This window comes from Vanessa cardui, chromosome 26 (assembly GCF_905220365.1).
Source record: "Vanessa cardui chromosome 26, ilVanCard2.1, whole genome shotgun sequence".
In the NCBI taxonomy this organism is placed as follows: domain Eukaryota; kingdom Metazoa; phylum Arthropoda; class Insecta; order Lepidoptera; family Nymphalidae; genus Vanessa; species Vanessa cardui.
The window spans coordinates 8748996-8762672 of record NC_061148.1 but is presented as its reverse complement, the minus strand read 5'-3'; the positions used below and the strand labels follow the sequence as shown (position 1 = coordinate 8762672).

The window sequence follows — 13677 nt, the reverse complement described above, 5'->3', positions numbered from 1 at the left end:
CTGCCCCATGTGCATTCCACCACCCTCCCTCAAAACCTCACCTCAATGGAATAGGAGGCCTTATCAAAACTGTGGGAAATTTACAAGCAGTTACTTTACTTTTACTTTTTTACATATATGGTCGGATTAGTGTGCTAAATTGAATTTACTTTATGGTAAAATAAAAAATATATAAATTAAAAAGTTACATAAAATCCCTGTGTACTTGTACCCAAATACACGAAAAAATATGATAAGATTAAGCCAATATATTTATTGGGTTATCCTTTAGTAAGTTGGTTCTCTATATTCCAACACCATTTTTTCCTCAAGATAGGATACTTTGCCCAATGGACGTTTACTGGCTTATTGCTTAAAATTTAGTTCTTTTACTTAGTGATAGCTTTTTGTAAGCCCGTATAGGTACCACTCAACATATATTTAACCACATAGTATCATTAAATAAGCCAGTATAACTACAATATCTCAGAACCAAAGATTGATGGCATATATTTTTTTTTTCAGGATTAATGCTTACAAACAGTGACCACGTACCATCAGATAGTCCATTTACCAGTCCTTATAGGTACCTATATGACTGCAAAATTCATTAGCATATACATATATTGCTTAAATATATGCAATAATGCGCTTTAAATAAGTTACAAATTACACATATAAGTAATAGTTGCATTGAAATAGATGAAGCTCGAATTACACGCATTTAACTGGATCACGACGCATCTTTAGGTGATTGTAGTGCACACGACGTGGTGTATGCTCCACTGATATAACGTTTTAATGATAAAGGTCAATCATAACATATGTAATAAACTTTTTAAACAAGTTGGGGCATTTTTTTTATAGTTGTTGAATAATTTTAGAGTTTTTAAGTCATCAGAGTTAGTTATTCTGAAGCTTATAAGAATATTCAAATTTATAAAAAGTAAATAAAACACTTATAGTATAGTTTATATGTCACCTTTTTATTCTTATGAGCTGGTCAATTAATTTCAAAACTTATACACTAACCCAAAACAGACGGTAGTACGGAATCTATTATGTAATTCTAAGCCCGATAAGCACGAGTTACTTAAAATCATCCATAATATGATATGAGTTAAAATAAAGATTTTTCATTTATATAATGATTAATATTATAAATAACTAATATAAAAATCACAATCGTTTTAAAATGTAGCAAGAATTATTCGTTTTTTAATAAAGTTCAGTCTCTGGTGAATACGACACACTCGTCATTTATTCTACTGCCAAAAATAAATACACAACAACTTGTGTATCATGTTTCGTGTAATTAAAGTCGTATAAAAGTGATGAAGAGTGATATCAATACACTGTATTTTTCCTATTAGTGGGACATTAACTCATTGGTAATATTAAACATGAGTCACCAATCTTTAGCAGATTGATGAAATATCAATTATACAATAAAATATCAAAAAAATGTTAGTAGAGCATACTTTCATGCGTGTTCTTGTATTATGAGATGCGCCACATATTTAGTGTTTAACGATTGAAGAGGTATATAAGGAGGGTCGGACTTACGTTAGATCATTCCAAAGCCTTCTCCTTATCAAATAACTTCTATCAAAATATAGTGTTGTGTTTACAAGGTACATCATTTTGATTTGAATCACACTGTATAAACCTACCCATAAAGGCTATATCGAAATTTTCGTATTCTAAAGTTTTTAATTAGGTACTTAAATTAAGGCCATTGAATAAAACACGATTTTTTGTTATGTTAAGTCACAGATAAAATATATATTTATATAATATATATCACTCTATAATATATTATATTTACAGCTTAATAAAATATTTTGTTGTTTCAAGATCATCCCACCGACTTGTCGACATCACGAGAAATCAAAATGAAGGTAAGAAATTGTAACTTAAATTATCATAAGGAGAGATAAGGAAATAAGATAAGAGGTTAGAACACGTGAATCTTAGCAGATGAGTGCCGGGTTCAAACCCCAAGCATTCATAAATTTCACTAGATATACCGTCCACATACTTGTGTTTTGATCATACCGTATTTAACTTTTTTAAGGCCGTCTGGGTAGACACCACCCACTCATCAGTTATTCTACCGCCAAATAACAGTACTCAGTATTGTTGTGTTCCGGTCTGAAGGGTGAGTGAGCCAATGTAACTACAGGCACAAGGGACATAACACCTTAGTTCCCAAGGTTGGTGGCACATTGACGATGTAAGGAATATTTAATATTCCTTACAGCGTCATTGTCTATGGGCGATGGTGACCACTTACCATCAGGTGGCCCACATGCTCGTCCGCCAACCTATACCATAAAAAAAAACTCGACGGGCGAATCAAAGTTAAAATCAAAAATGTTTATTCAATATAAAAGTGATCACACTTGCTTATTGATAGTCAAAGATCTGCCACCGCTTCGGAAATGTATACCTAGATGAACTGGATAAGAAATACATATATTTTTTTAAATGCTTTACAATTGGTTTCATACAATAACAACAAATGTATTTTCGTTATTTGAAACAGCTTGGAGGCGATCGAAATTAATAATTTGATTTATTTAAGTACAAACAAAAGCTATAACAACAATTAAATGCAATATATGCGCTTAACATTTTTAGAGAATACATTTTCAAAAACAAACCTCAAGCTGTCGTTTTTCATATAACCGGCTCACACGGTGTGTTTATTATGTAGTCAGTCAGTCAGTGTAGTTTTGACCGGAATAGTTACAACTAATTATGCATAATTATAATACAATAGTAAGAGCTTGTATGTAAATAGTCCACTGCTGGGAAAAGGTTTGGTTTCCCTTTAAGGAAAAGGTTAGAAGCATATTCCACCACGCTGCTCCAATGCGGGATGGTTGCTGCAACAATTTAGCATCATAGCAATTTTATAGTTACTCTATATCATATTATTTATTAATTACCTACATGTCAAGGGGTCAATTATTTAATACTTTAGATAACAGTAATCTTACGTACGACTTAGTTTATGAATACGCTAACTTACGACCCCTTAGATCTTTATATATACGGAGTCATAACCTTTGCCTTTAGATTATATATCGAGACAGAATCTCATACTACACCATACAAAACAAAAAAAATGGCAATAAGTAAGGATAAGCTTAGATAAGCTGAGAGAGCTGATATGGCCCAGTGGTTAGAAAGCGTGCATCTTAACTGACGAGTGTGGGTTAAAACCCAGGCAAGCACCACTATTTATATGTGCTTAATTTATGTTTATAATCTCATCTCGTGCTCGGCGGTGAAGGAAAACATCGTGAGGAAACCTGCATGTATCTAATTTCATCGAAATTCTGCCACATGTGCATTCCACCAACCCGCATTTGGAACAGCGTGGTAAAATATGTTCCAAACCCATATTCCATGTTTAATGGAAGAGGAGACCTTATCCCAGCTATGGGAAATTTACAGGCTGTTACTTTACTTTACTTACTCATTCATTTTTCAGATCTTCATAGCGAGTGTGTTTCTCATCGCTTCAACTTTAGCAGAGCCTCCAGTTAATAGGTAATTTTGCACATATTAACAAAAAACGCTTTTCATCCGTTTTCAACCTTTCCCTTCAACTCAAGACGATGCAAAACCATACGGTAAGGCTTACCTTCCTATAAAACCTACAAAATTTCGCAGATTTCTGACTTTTTTAGGGATTTTGGGCTTTACTGACTGGACTTATATTACATTAAGTAAGGCATTTCGCTGCTTTCAGCTCTTTAAGCGCAGCATCATCAATCTCGTTGCTCTAGTATATAAAGAAAAGTATTAACGAATATTCTATTTATTTAGTATTGCAGAGTATGACAATACATTAATTAAATTATACTCCTGTGTCATGTACATAATTTTTGGTGTTAATAGTTATTTCATCGCATTAATTACTCATGATTGATTTTCCATTCCAGATACCTACCCCCACAAGGACAAAACAGAGGATCTTCACTTTCAACAACATACGGAACCCCGAGCTTCGGAAGTCAGGCGCAAAACGGAGCTGCATTCAGGTACTTATACAAAATATTTTATAGAATACTCACAATCCCTGTTTAAAGGAGATAATGCTTTGTAATACATGCCCCCCCCCAACAACAACAGCCTGTAACCCACTGCTCTCACTTTTGAGGAGAAGGTTGGAGGAATACACATGTGGAGAATTTTAATGTAATAAAACAGATGCAGGTTTCATCACGATGTTTTCCTTCACCGCCAAGCACGAGACGACTGTAATATTCAGTGATGCTAGCCTGGCTTTGAACCTGCAATCTTTGGCTAAGATGCACTCGATTTAATCACTGGCCCATCTCGGCTTTTAAACAACCCCTCCCCCCTCCACTAATTACGCCTAAAGCTTATGTTAGAAGTGGGTATGTAATAAATCGCTGTAGCCAAATTTATTTACTATGTATAACTTTTACCGTTTCAGGCAACCTTCCTCTACATATGGTGCTCCATCCAGATCTCGCCCCAACTCCCAATACCTACCTCCTTCCAACCAATATGGTCTCCCTCGTTCTAATTCCCAATCACCAACCAGCCTATATCAAGCCCCAACAAACCAGTACCAAGCCCCAACAAGCCAGTACCAAGCCCCAACAAACCAGTACCAAGCCCCAACAAGCCAATATCAAGCTCCATCAAATCAATACGGTTTGCCAAACCAAGGTCAAAGTTTTGGCCAAGCCGGTAGTGGAATTCAATACAACACCCCCTCTCAACAATATGGAACTCCTGGTACCGGACGAGGTAATATACTTTTGCCATTCTCTAAAATATAAATATATATATATATATATATATATAAATCAGAAGAACACATAATATACTAGCTACTCGCCCCATCTTCACACGGGTACAACAAGGTTCTATATAACTACAACAACTCTTTTGGTATATACAACTTAAATAGAACAAATATAAAAAAAAATCTTAAAATCTTAGCTTTTCTCGTATATGCTTCTATTATACATGTAAAAAATCATCTATTTATTGAAGAAAACCACATTAAAATCCGTTGCGTAGTTTGTTGAGATTTATATGACAATCTTATTGTAACAGGAAACAACTACAACCAGCAGAGCCGACAATATCTGCCTCCTGGCGGCGGATACGATGATGGCAGCAATGGGGTTAGTACTTAATCATTAATATTAGCATGAACTGACGCGAAAATCTATAGCAACGAATAGCGTCGAATGGCGCGATAGAGAGCTTAGTTGTATAAATCGGGTAAGAAATAAGAAATCGGTTTTATTGAATTTGCCGATGCTACATCTGCGTTATGTCTTACTACAGTTGCTTATTCATTGTTAAAATGTACAGATACTTTCACAAATATTATATATATAAAAATAAATTACGAAATTTGATAACAATTAAGAAATATACTTAAATATATCGATTTTGAGTCATGAAAGATCTTTATTAATTTATTATATTGAAATTAAAAGTCGTAACATTTTTATCTGTATATCACGTGACCTAAACGTGGTTTTGAGAAAATAAGAAAAGCTTAAAATACAATTTCCTTTTAAAAAATGTATATTTTTCGTGGATTTGTATTAGGAAAATCAATCTTTTAAAGTACTTCTTCAAACATCGTATAATACCCTATTAAACAATATTAATTCTATTCTAATCATTTCACAGGAACCAGCAAACTACAACTTCGAATATATGGTAAAGGACGCGTATTCGGGCAACGATTTCGGTCACCGGGAGTCAAGGCAAGGAGACAGGGCTGAGGGATTGTATTACGTTCTGCTGCCCGATGGTAGAAAACAGGTGAATAATATAATGTATACTATACTTATGATCTGAAGATAACGGTCTGGTGAGGAGAATCTGAAGTATGGAACACTTTTGGGACATTATGTCCAGCAGTGGATTGTAATTTGCTGAATGTTAATCAAAATCAAAATAAACTTTATTCAAGTAGGCTTTTACAAGCACTTTTGAATCGTCATTTTACAATTAAGTGCAGCTACCACCGGTTCGGAAAGTAGATTCTACCGAGAAGAACCGGCAAGAAACTCAGTAGTTACTCTTTTTTAACATTTAATAAATACAAAGTCATGTTAATTAAATACAATTATTTAAATTAATATATCCTGCTTGGAAGTCAACAGGTATCTTGTATCGAATAATATGCTTTTATAATAATACATCTATATTAATATTATAAATGTGAAAGTAACTGACTGTCTGACGCTCTTTCATGACCTAACCGCTGAACCGAATTTGATGAGATTTGTTATGAAGCAAGCTTGAATTTTTAGAAAGTACATAGGCGACTCTTAAGTCTAACACATGACAACCAACAATATGTAACATGAACGAAGCCGCGGGCGAATACTTAGTAGTACATATACAGCGCAGTAATGTAGGCGGTACTCTATTCAACAGGCTGTGATCTGAATTCTCAGACTAAATAGCAATCGCCCAGGTTTGATTGGTTAATCCCACATAACTCAGTCGGGTTCTGACAGGCATTTACTATTTTGTTTATTTTGACATTATGTTCTACGATCGTAAATATATTCCTACAAAAAAAAACAAACCAGTCCAAATGAATGTTCTTAATATCATATCTGCGGTAATAACCGCCTGAAATTTAAATAAATATTTCTTTGCAGACCGTACAATACGAAGCTGACCAAGATGGCTACAAACCAAGAATATCGTACGAAGACACCGGCGCACGCGCAGGCTACAATGGTAACAGCCAATCAGGTTACGAGGATCAATATTCTAGTGGACCATATTAAACTTTTAATCATTTCTAAATTCATACTTATTTATTTAAAACGGATTTCTACAGTTTTATTCTTTTTTTAAATAAATTTCGACATCATAGCTTAACAGACTATGAAATTATATTGATGATATAATTAGTCAAAAGATTATATTATAATTTTCATTATCTCTGGTAGCCCACAGATTATTAAGTACTTTTGTTTGACGACTTGGCTATGATAATGGATTGTGAACGTAATAAATAGTATATAGGTATTTATATACGTTATATAAATATTTGTAAGGCATAGTTTTGTATTAATAAACGCAATTAAATTGCGAATAAATGAGGGCAGTAAACACACTAGTTACTATAAGAAATGTTATTTTTAGTAACATATTTTGTAATCTGTAAATATTTTTAATAAAAATCGCTTTTTAAAACATATATTTTTTTTATTTTTAATCTATTTCCTACGTGTACGTATTCATTATTTTCTTAATAACTTATCTGTGTTGAAAGGTTGACAGTTGATCAATCGAAAGCTTGTTACTGGTATTAGTAGCAACATGACATTACAAATGGCACATTAGGTCATAATAAATAAAATGATCTTAACTTATTATAAAAACTCCTTTCTAATTTAAATTACAGTTAAGATTAGTAAGAACCCACTGTTTTGGTTTTCTTCTGATTTTGTTTGTTTTATATTATTATTTGTATTTGAGAGAACCGATTATATCCTTAACATGGGTTATTTAATTAGCCTAGCTGGGATAGTCAGTATTTGATCTGTTTCGTTTGATGGCTATATAATTGTTTATAAAGATGATTTTTGTGGAATAAATATTATTATTATAAATTGAGCAGTAGTAACAAGTGTTTTTGTGTTCCGATTTGAAAGTTGAGTGAGCTATCATAGCAATTTAAAATGATACCTTATAAGGATAAAAAGAAAATTACAACATATTTCACAGTTTTTATTACTTACAAATAAATAGTTAAAATCAAAGTCTGATTTTAATTTCACTATGATGATTCACCATAAAGCAATTTACATCATGATCTATACCCTTAATTACATATGCGTGCCAATAGAACGTCAGAAAGAACATTATTAATTATTAATACGGTCAGCAGAAACATTGTTTTTATTTATATTTCTTTTCAACTTAATATATGAGATTAATTTGTGCTTTTTTCAGCGTTATTAAATTAAATATACAACTTAAATTATTAAATAAATATACGTTTACATTTTTATTCAAGATCAACATATTCTTTACAAGAATATGAAATTTCCGTCTAAAGCAAATGAAACTGGGGTAAAATAGTATAGTAAGTAGCTTGTCGTCCCGACTTCGTTCCGTTGTAAAATATAACTACATAACATTCCCGATCGAAGCGACACAAAGACTCATTGAATCATTGAAATCGAACCAACCGTTAATTAGAAGATATCACACAAGTACAGTATGATTTATAGATATTATCTATAAACTTGGTGGTAGGGCTTCGTGCAAGTCCGTCTGGGTGGGTACCACCCACTCATCAGTTATTCTACCGCCAAACAACAGTACTCAGTATTGTCGTGTTCCGGTTTGAAGGGTGAGTGAGCCAGTGTAACTACAGGCACAAGGGACATAGCATCTTAGTTCCCAAGGTTGGTGGCACATTGACGATGTAAGGAATACTTAATATTTCTTACAGCGTCATTGTCTATGGGTGATGGTGACCACTTACCATCAGGTGGCCCATATGCTCGTCCGCCAACTTAGACTATAAAAAAAATTAAAAAAATCATACTCTACTCACATCGTCAATGTGCCACCAACCTTGGGAACAAAGATGTTATGTCCCTTGTGCCTGTAGTTACACTGGCTCACTCACCCTTCAGACCGGAACACAACAATACTGCCTATTGTTGTTTAGCGGTAGAATATCTGATGAGTGAGTGGTACCTAGCCGGGCGGGCTTACACAAAGCCCTACCACCAAGTAAACGAAAAAGTAACGGTGACATATAAGAGTAAATGACAAGCCGTCAGCTTTATATTCTAAATTATAATATTTTGTACTTACGAAGGAACAAATTGCTTTAAATAATTTAAAAAGATTCATATTTCTATATAGCAATCATTTTAAAGTGCAAAAACAATATTTTAATATATAATGTTGTCTTAAATTTTCGCGATTATTACACATTTAAATAAAACTAGTTATAACGGATTTGTATAACGTGGTCACGGGTAGACACGAACGCTGTAAAGTGCTCGAAACGTCGGGATGTCCAAAATAATTAATATACGCGATTAAAATCCATTATAACTAGTTTTATTTAAAAAGTTTTAATATATATATTTTCGTTATTATTATTTTCGCTATTTAGATACCCATACATAGCTGCCTGTTGCGACAAGTTTATTTGTCCAAGTATAATAAGAAATTTAGTAATTTTTCGAGTCCAATCTATGTCCTTTAGGCTCAAATCTATATTAATATTTAAATGAGAAAGTGACTCTGTCTGTGTCGACTACTAGTTATAAATAAATAAAAAAAAAACTGTTTACACGCAATTGAAAACACTAGAAGGGAAACTAATTTATTTTTTTTGAACTAAGATTTATCACGCGTTTTACAGTAAAGTGAAAATGAAACAGCTACTTTTTCCTCTCTTTCTTTCAGTCTACTTCTTTAATTTACGGTTTAATAAACTTATTATTTGTTATTTTGACATTTTACATTGATTTAATACATAATTTATTAAATAGTATCTGTTATGTTATTTCGTTTCGAGCGGGTGTCCCAAGACATATCTATTTTTTATTTGCTGTGTTGATTTATGACTTATTATCCTTTTAATAAGTTTCAAATTGCAATGAGCCCAAATTCACTTTGACCATATTAAAAATGAAATTCGCTTTTACAATGTTGCGTCAACATTTTTTTGTAGTGTATCAGACATATAGGAAGGCACCCTGCCTTATATATCTTGTAATAGCATCATATCTTTGTAGTATGTTTTAGTGAAATAAATAAACATACAATATAATAATATCTTAAAATATATAGAAACTTCAGTAATTACGACTAGTTATAGATCTGCTTGGTATTAAATAATGGTTTTTGTTTTATACAAATAGAAATTAAACTTACATTAAACAACATAATATTAGGCGAGAGGAACAACGTTATCGAGACTTAACAGATTATATATAGAATGAATTTTTCGAGTACGCTTGTATTATTATTAATATAAATAAAACTATTATATAAATCTATACATATAATAAAATTGGAGTGTCTGTTTGTAATATTAAAAATAGCCCTTTTTTACTCAATGCATATGTATGTATACACGGTACATATACCAAAATAACATTTTTTACAATTTTTGTCTGTCTGTTTGTTCCAGCTAATCTCTGGAACGGTTGGTCCAATTTTGATGGGACTTTCACTGGTATATAACTGATATCATTTATTTTTTTGTTAAATTCAAACGCGTACAAGGTCACGGGCACAGCTAGTATATATTATAATTGAAATTTTAACCAATGAGATTCATGAATAAATATTGAGAGGCACTGGGTGGTAGAATGTTCTTGTAATAAAATCCTGTATGAGTCGAGGTGGTCCAGAGATTAAAACAAGTGCATTTAACGGATGAATGCGGGTTCAAACCCAGGTAAGCACCGGTGAATTTGTATGTGCATAATTTTTGTTTATAGTTCATCTCGTGCTCGGTGGTGGGAAAAATCGTGAGCCAGGATAATAGGCTATTTGACTGGTTTTTAAAATCCATTTAATATTATTTAGTAGAAGTTAAGGAACCCAGTAAAAATTGATTTTTTATTTCTAGCACATATTTACCGAAAAATATCATATTAAAATTTCCATATTTAAATAGCGCGCAAAAACGCTACTTGGACAATATGGCGCTGCAATGGGGTCGGTGACGTCACTTTACTGTATTTTAATCTGTGGTACATATAGTAGAAAAGCAAAGTTTACAAGAAAGTGACTTCATCATAAGCCCGGCTAATCAGGAGCGTTTTGTGTCACGTGACAAACGTTTGAAAAAATCCATTTTTATTTATGGATTTTTGAATAAATTAAGTATTATTTTCAAGTTTCGTTTTTCGCATTGTCAAATAGCCTATTACCGACATTTAGGAATTAACACTCGTCTCAAGAATGGTCACCGCGTACGAAATGTAAACGAGCTAGGTCACACTACTTAAAAAATAATAATAATTAACATACTTGAAAAATTCATCCTATGTATGTATATATAGTATGTTTTTGGTTTAAACCTTAAAATATCAAATATGTTTTAATATGTACCTTATAAATAAAAAAATAATAATCAAAAAAGCGCAATAACTTAAGACCTAATGGTAATTAACGTGTACGAAATAAAATCTACACGACTTAATATGTAAAGCGGTACCCAGACATGCGGTTTGAATCTTAGCAGGTCTCACTGCAGCGTTACTGTAGGTGGTCGCGGCAGTAGCAGTACTTGTTGAGGTGAGGGTGAGTCGCGCTTATACAGTCTGGCTCGTTGCTGTAACTGAAACACATACAAAATGTCATTATTACTATATCCTTACTAATATTATAAATACTAAGTGTGTGTTCTACTGGTGGTAGGGCTTTGTGCAAGCCCGTCTGGGTAGGTACCACCCACTCATCAGTTATTCTACCGCCAAATAACAGTACTCAGTATTGTTGTGTTCCGGTTTGAAGGGTGATTGAGCCAGTGTAACTGCAGGCACAAGAGACATAACATCTTAGTTCCCAAGGTTGGTGGCGCATTGACGATGTAAGGAATACTTAATATTTCTTACAGCGTCATTGTCTATGGGTGATGGTGCCCACTTACCATCAGGTCCATCTGTCTGTCCGCTACCCTATACCATAAAAAAAATTGATATTTTTAGGCAAACAGTCAATTGTGTCATCATGGTCAGTGTAAACATTGACGATGTATTAACCATTCCTTACATCACTAATGCAATATCAACCATGGGAACTAAGATGTTATGTTAATTATGTCTGGAGATGACACTGGCTCACTCACACTTCAAACTATAACATGACAATACTAAGCATTGCTATCTAGCGGTAGAATGTACGATCAGTAGGTGTTATGTTACTCAGAACTTGCCCAAAAGCCTTACGAACGAGTAAAATAAAAAGTAAAAAAACTACTATTCATATAATACAATAGAACAAAATGGTATTTTTTTTTTGTATTATATAAACATTTACCATGGGAAATAGGTTATATAATACAATGCTTTGAATGTGTTCTTAAAATGTATGAATGTGTGCGTTTATTTACATAAATACTATCTCTAATATATGTTAAGTCAATCTAAAAAGTCTGATTCAATATAAACGGCAAGTCATTTTACATATAGACTTCTTATATATAAGTATATTATATATAAATTTATAAAATAAATATATAAATAAATATGAGACAACATCACATACATTACTCTGATCCCAATGTAAGTAGTTAAAGCACTTGTGTTATGAAAAATCAGAAGTAACGACGGTACCACAAACACCCAGACCCAAGACAACATAGAAAACTAATGATAATCTGACACTGACTCGGCCGGGAATCGAACCCGGGTCCTCGGAGTGGCGTACCCATGAAAACCGGTGTACATACCACTCGACCACGGAGATCGTCAAAATATAGCAAACTCACGCGTTCGTCCGCGAAATATCTCTCGTATTGATTTCATATCTGTCCTCCTTCACGACGTACGACATCGACGCCTCGTATGCTCCGAGACCCGGACCCACTTCGATCTGAAACAATCATTACATAGTATTAAACAAAGTCGCTTACCGCTGAAGTCCCTATGTATGCTTAGATAGAGCCAGTATAACTACAGGCACAAGGGACATAACATCTTAGTTCCCAAGGTTGGTGGCACGCTGACGATGTAAGGAATAGTTGATATTACTTATAGCGTCATTGTCTATGGGTGATGGTGACCACTTTCCATCAGGTGGCTTATATGCTCCTCCGCTAACCTATACTGTAAAACATAAAAATTAAAACAGATCTTTCAAATTACGCAACGGTATTTGATGTGGTTTTTTTTTTTGAGAGAAAGGTTTTGTTAATAATTCATAGACAATATAGAAAAGAAACATTGATAATTTAGGAGTTTCTAAAGTCTTAAATCAACAAATTCTGTAGTATATTTAGTATCAGTATTGCACCTATGCGAGGCCGGGGCAGCGCGCTAGTATATTATATTTTATACAAAAGTAGTTGTAGTTGTTCTAACTGAGTGTCCTCACCATCACAAACACATTGTGTATGGGTGTAATGTAGGTACGGGTAAAAATAACCGTTCTGTAATCACTCAAACGATATACTTTTTAAATTTCAATAATTACGAGTCGTAAGACAGATCCCAGACGAGTTGTCTCTACGGCGGCTAGCACTGAAGTGACCAACGTCGATGCATTATACAATACTAACAACGCTTGCAGCTCATCAAATCAACTCCTGTATTGTTGACATCTCCGACAAATATCTTTTATTTTTACCGTAATGTCTTTTTTTATGGAATAGGTTGGCGGACGAGCATATGGACCACCTGATGGTAAGTGGTCACCATCACCCATAGACAATGACGCTGTAAGAAATATTAACTATCCTTACATCGTCAACGTGCCACCAACCTTGGGAACTAAGATGTTACGTCCCTTGTGCCTGTAGTTACACTGGCTCACTCACCCTTCAAACCGGAACACAAAAATACTGAGTACTGTTATTTGGCGGTAGAATAACTGGTGAGTGGGTGGTACCTACCCAGACGGGCTTGCACAAAGCCCTACCACCGAGTAATTTTTTTCATGAAACCTTTAATTCTACTTAAT

At 33.7% G+C, this 13677-nt stretch overlaps 2 protein-coding genes across 5 annotated transcripts in view; one reads left to right on the top strand and one right to left on the bottom strand.

Moving 5' to 3' along the window:
* The first annotated feature begins 1569 nt into the window (after window positions 1–1569).
* LOC124540765 (pro-resilin-like) lies at window positions 1570–7199 on the top strand. The gene is made up of 8 exons (XM_047118473.1): window positions 1570–1613; window positions 1837–1880; window positions 3482–3540; window positions 3936–4034; window positions 4454–4773; window positions 5086–5156; window positions 5677–5811; window positions 6663–7199. The coding sequence occupies exons 2-8, from the start codon at window positions 1875–1877 to the stop codon at window positions 6792–6794; spliced, it is 822 nt and encodes a 273-aa protein (XP_046974429.1). The 5' UTR covers window positions 1570–1613; window positions 1837–1874; the 3' UTR covers window positions 6795–7199.
* A 3850-nt stretch (window positions 7200–11049) lies between these two features.
* LOC124540808 overlaps window positions 11050–13677 on the bottom strand; it is a 34342-nt gene continuing 31714 nt past the window's right edge. For 3 of the 4 annotated variants that reach the window (XM_047118528.1, XM_047118529.1, XM_047118530.1), the window contains 2 exons: window positions 12488–12591; window positions 11095–11335 (listed from right to left, as the gene is read on the bottom strand). In XM_047118528.1, the coding sequence (XP_046974484.1) occupies window positions 11254–11335; window positions 12488–12591 (186 nt within the window). In that variant the 3' untranslated portion in view covers window positions 11095–11253. Of the gene's footprint in view, window positions 11336–12487; window positions 12592–13677 lie in introns of all 4 variants that reach the window. The other variant, XM_047118527.1, reaches the window with a different exon arrangement.

Excerpts from the sequence above, each read along its gene's own strand:
- LOC124540765 (XM_047118473.1), top strand. Across the intron at positions 3,541-3,935 it reads GCAGAGCCTCCAGTTAATAG|ATACCTACCCCCACAAGGAC; the intron begins GTAATTTTGCAC and ends TTTCCATTCCAG. Across the intron at positions 4,774-5,085 it reads AACTCCTGGTACCGGACGAG|GAAACAACTACAACCAGCAG; the intron begins GTAATATACTTT and ends TTATTGTAACAG.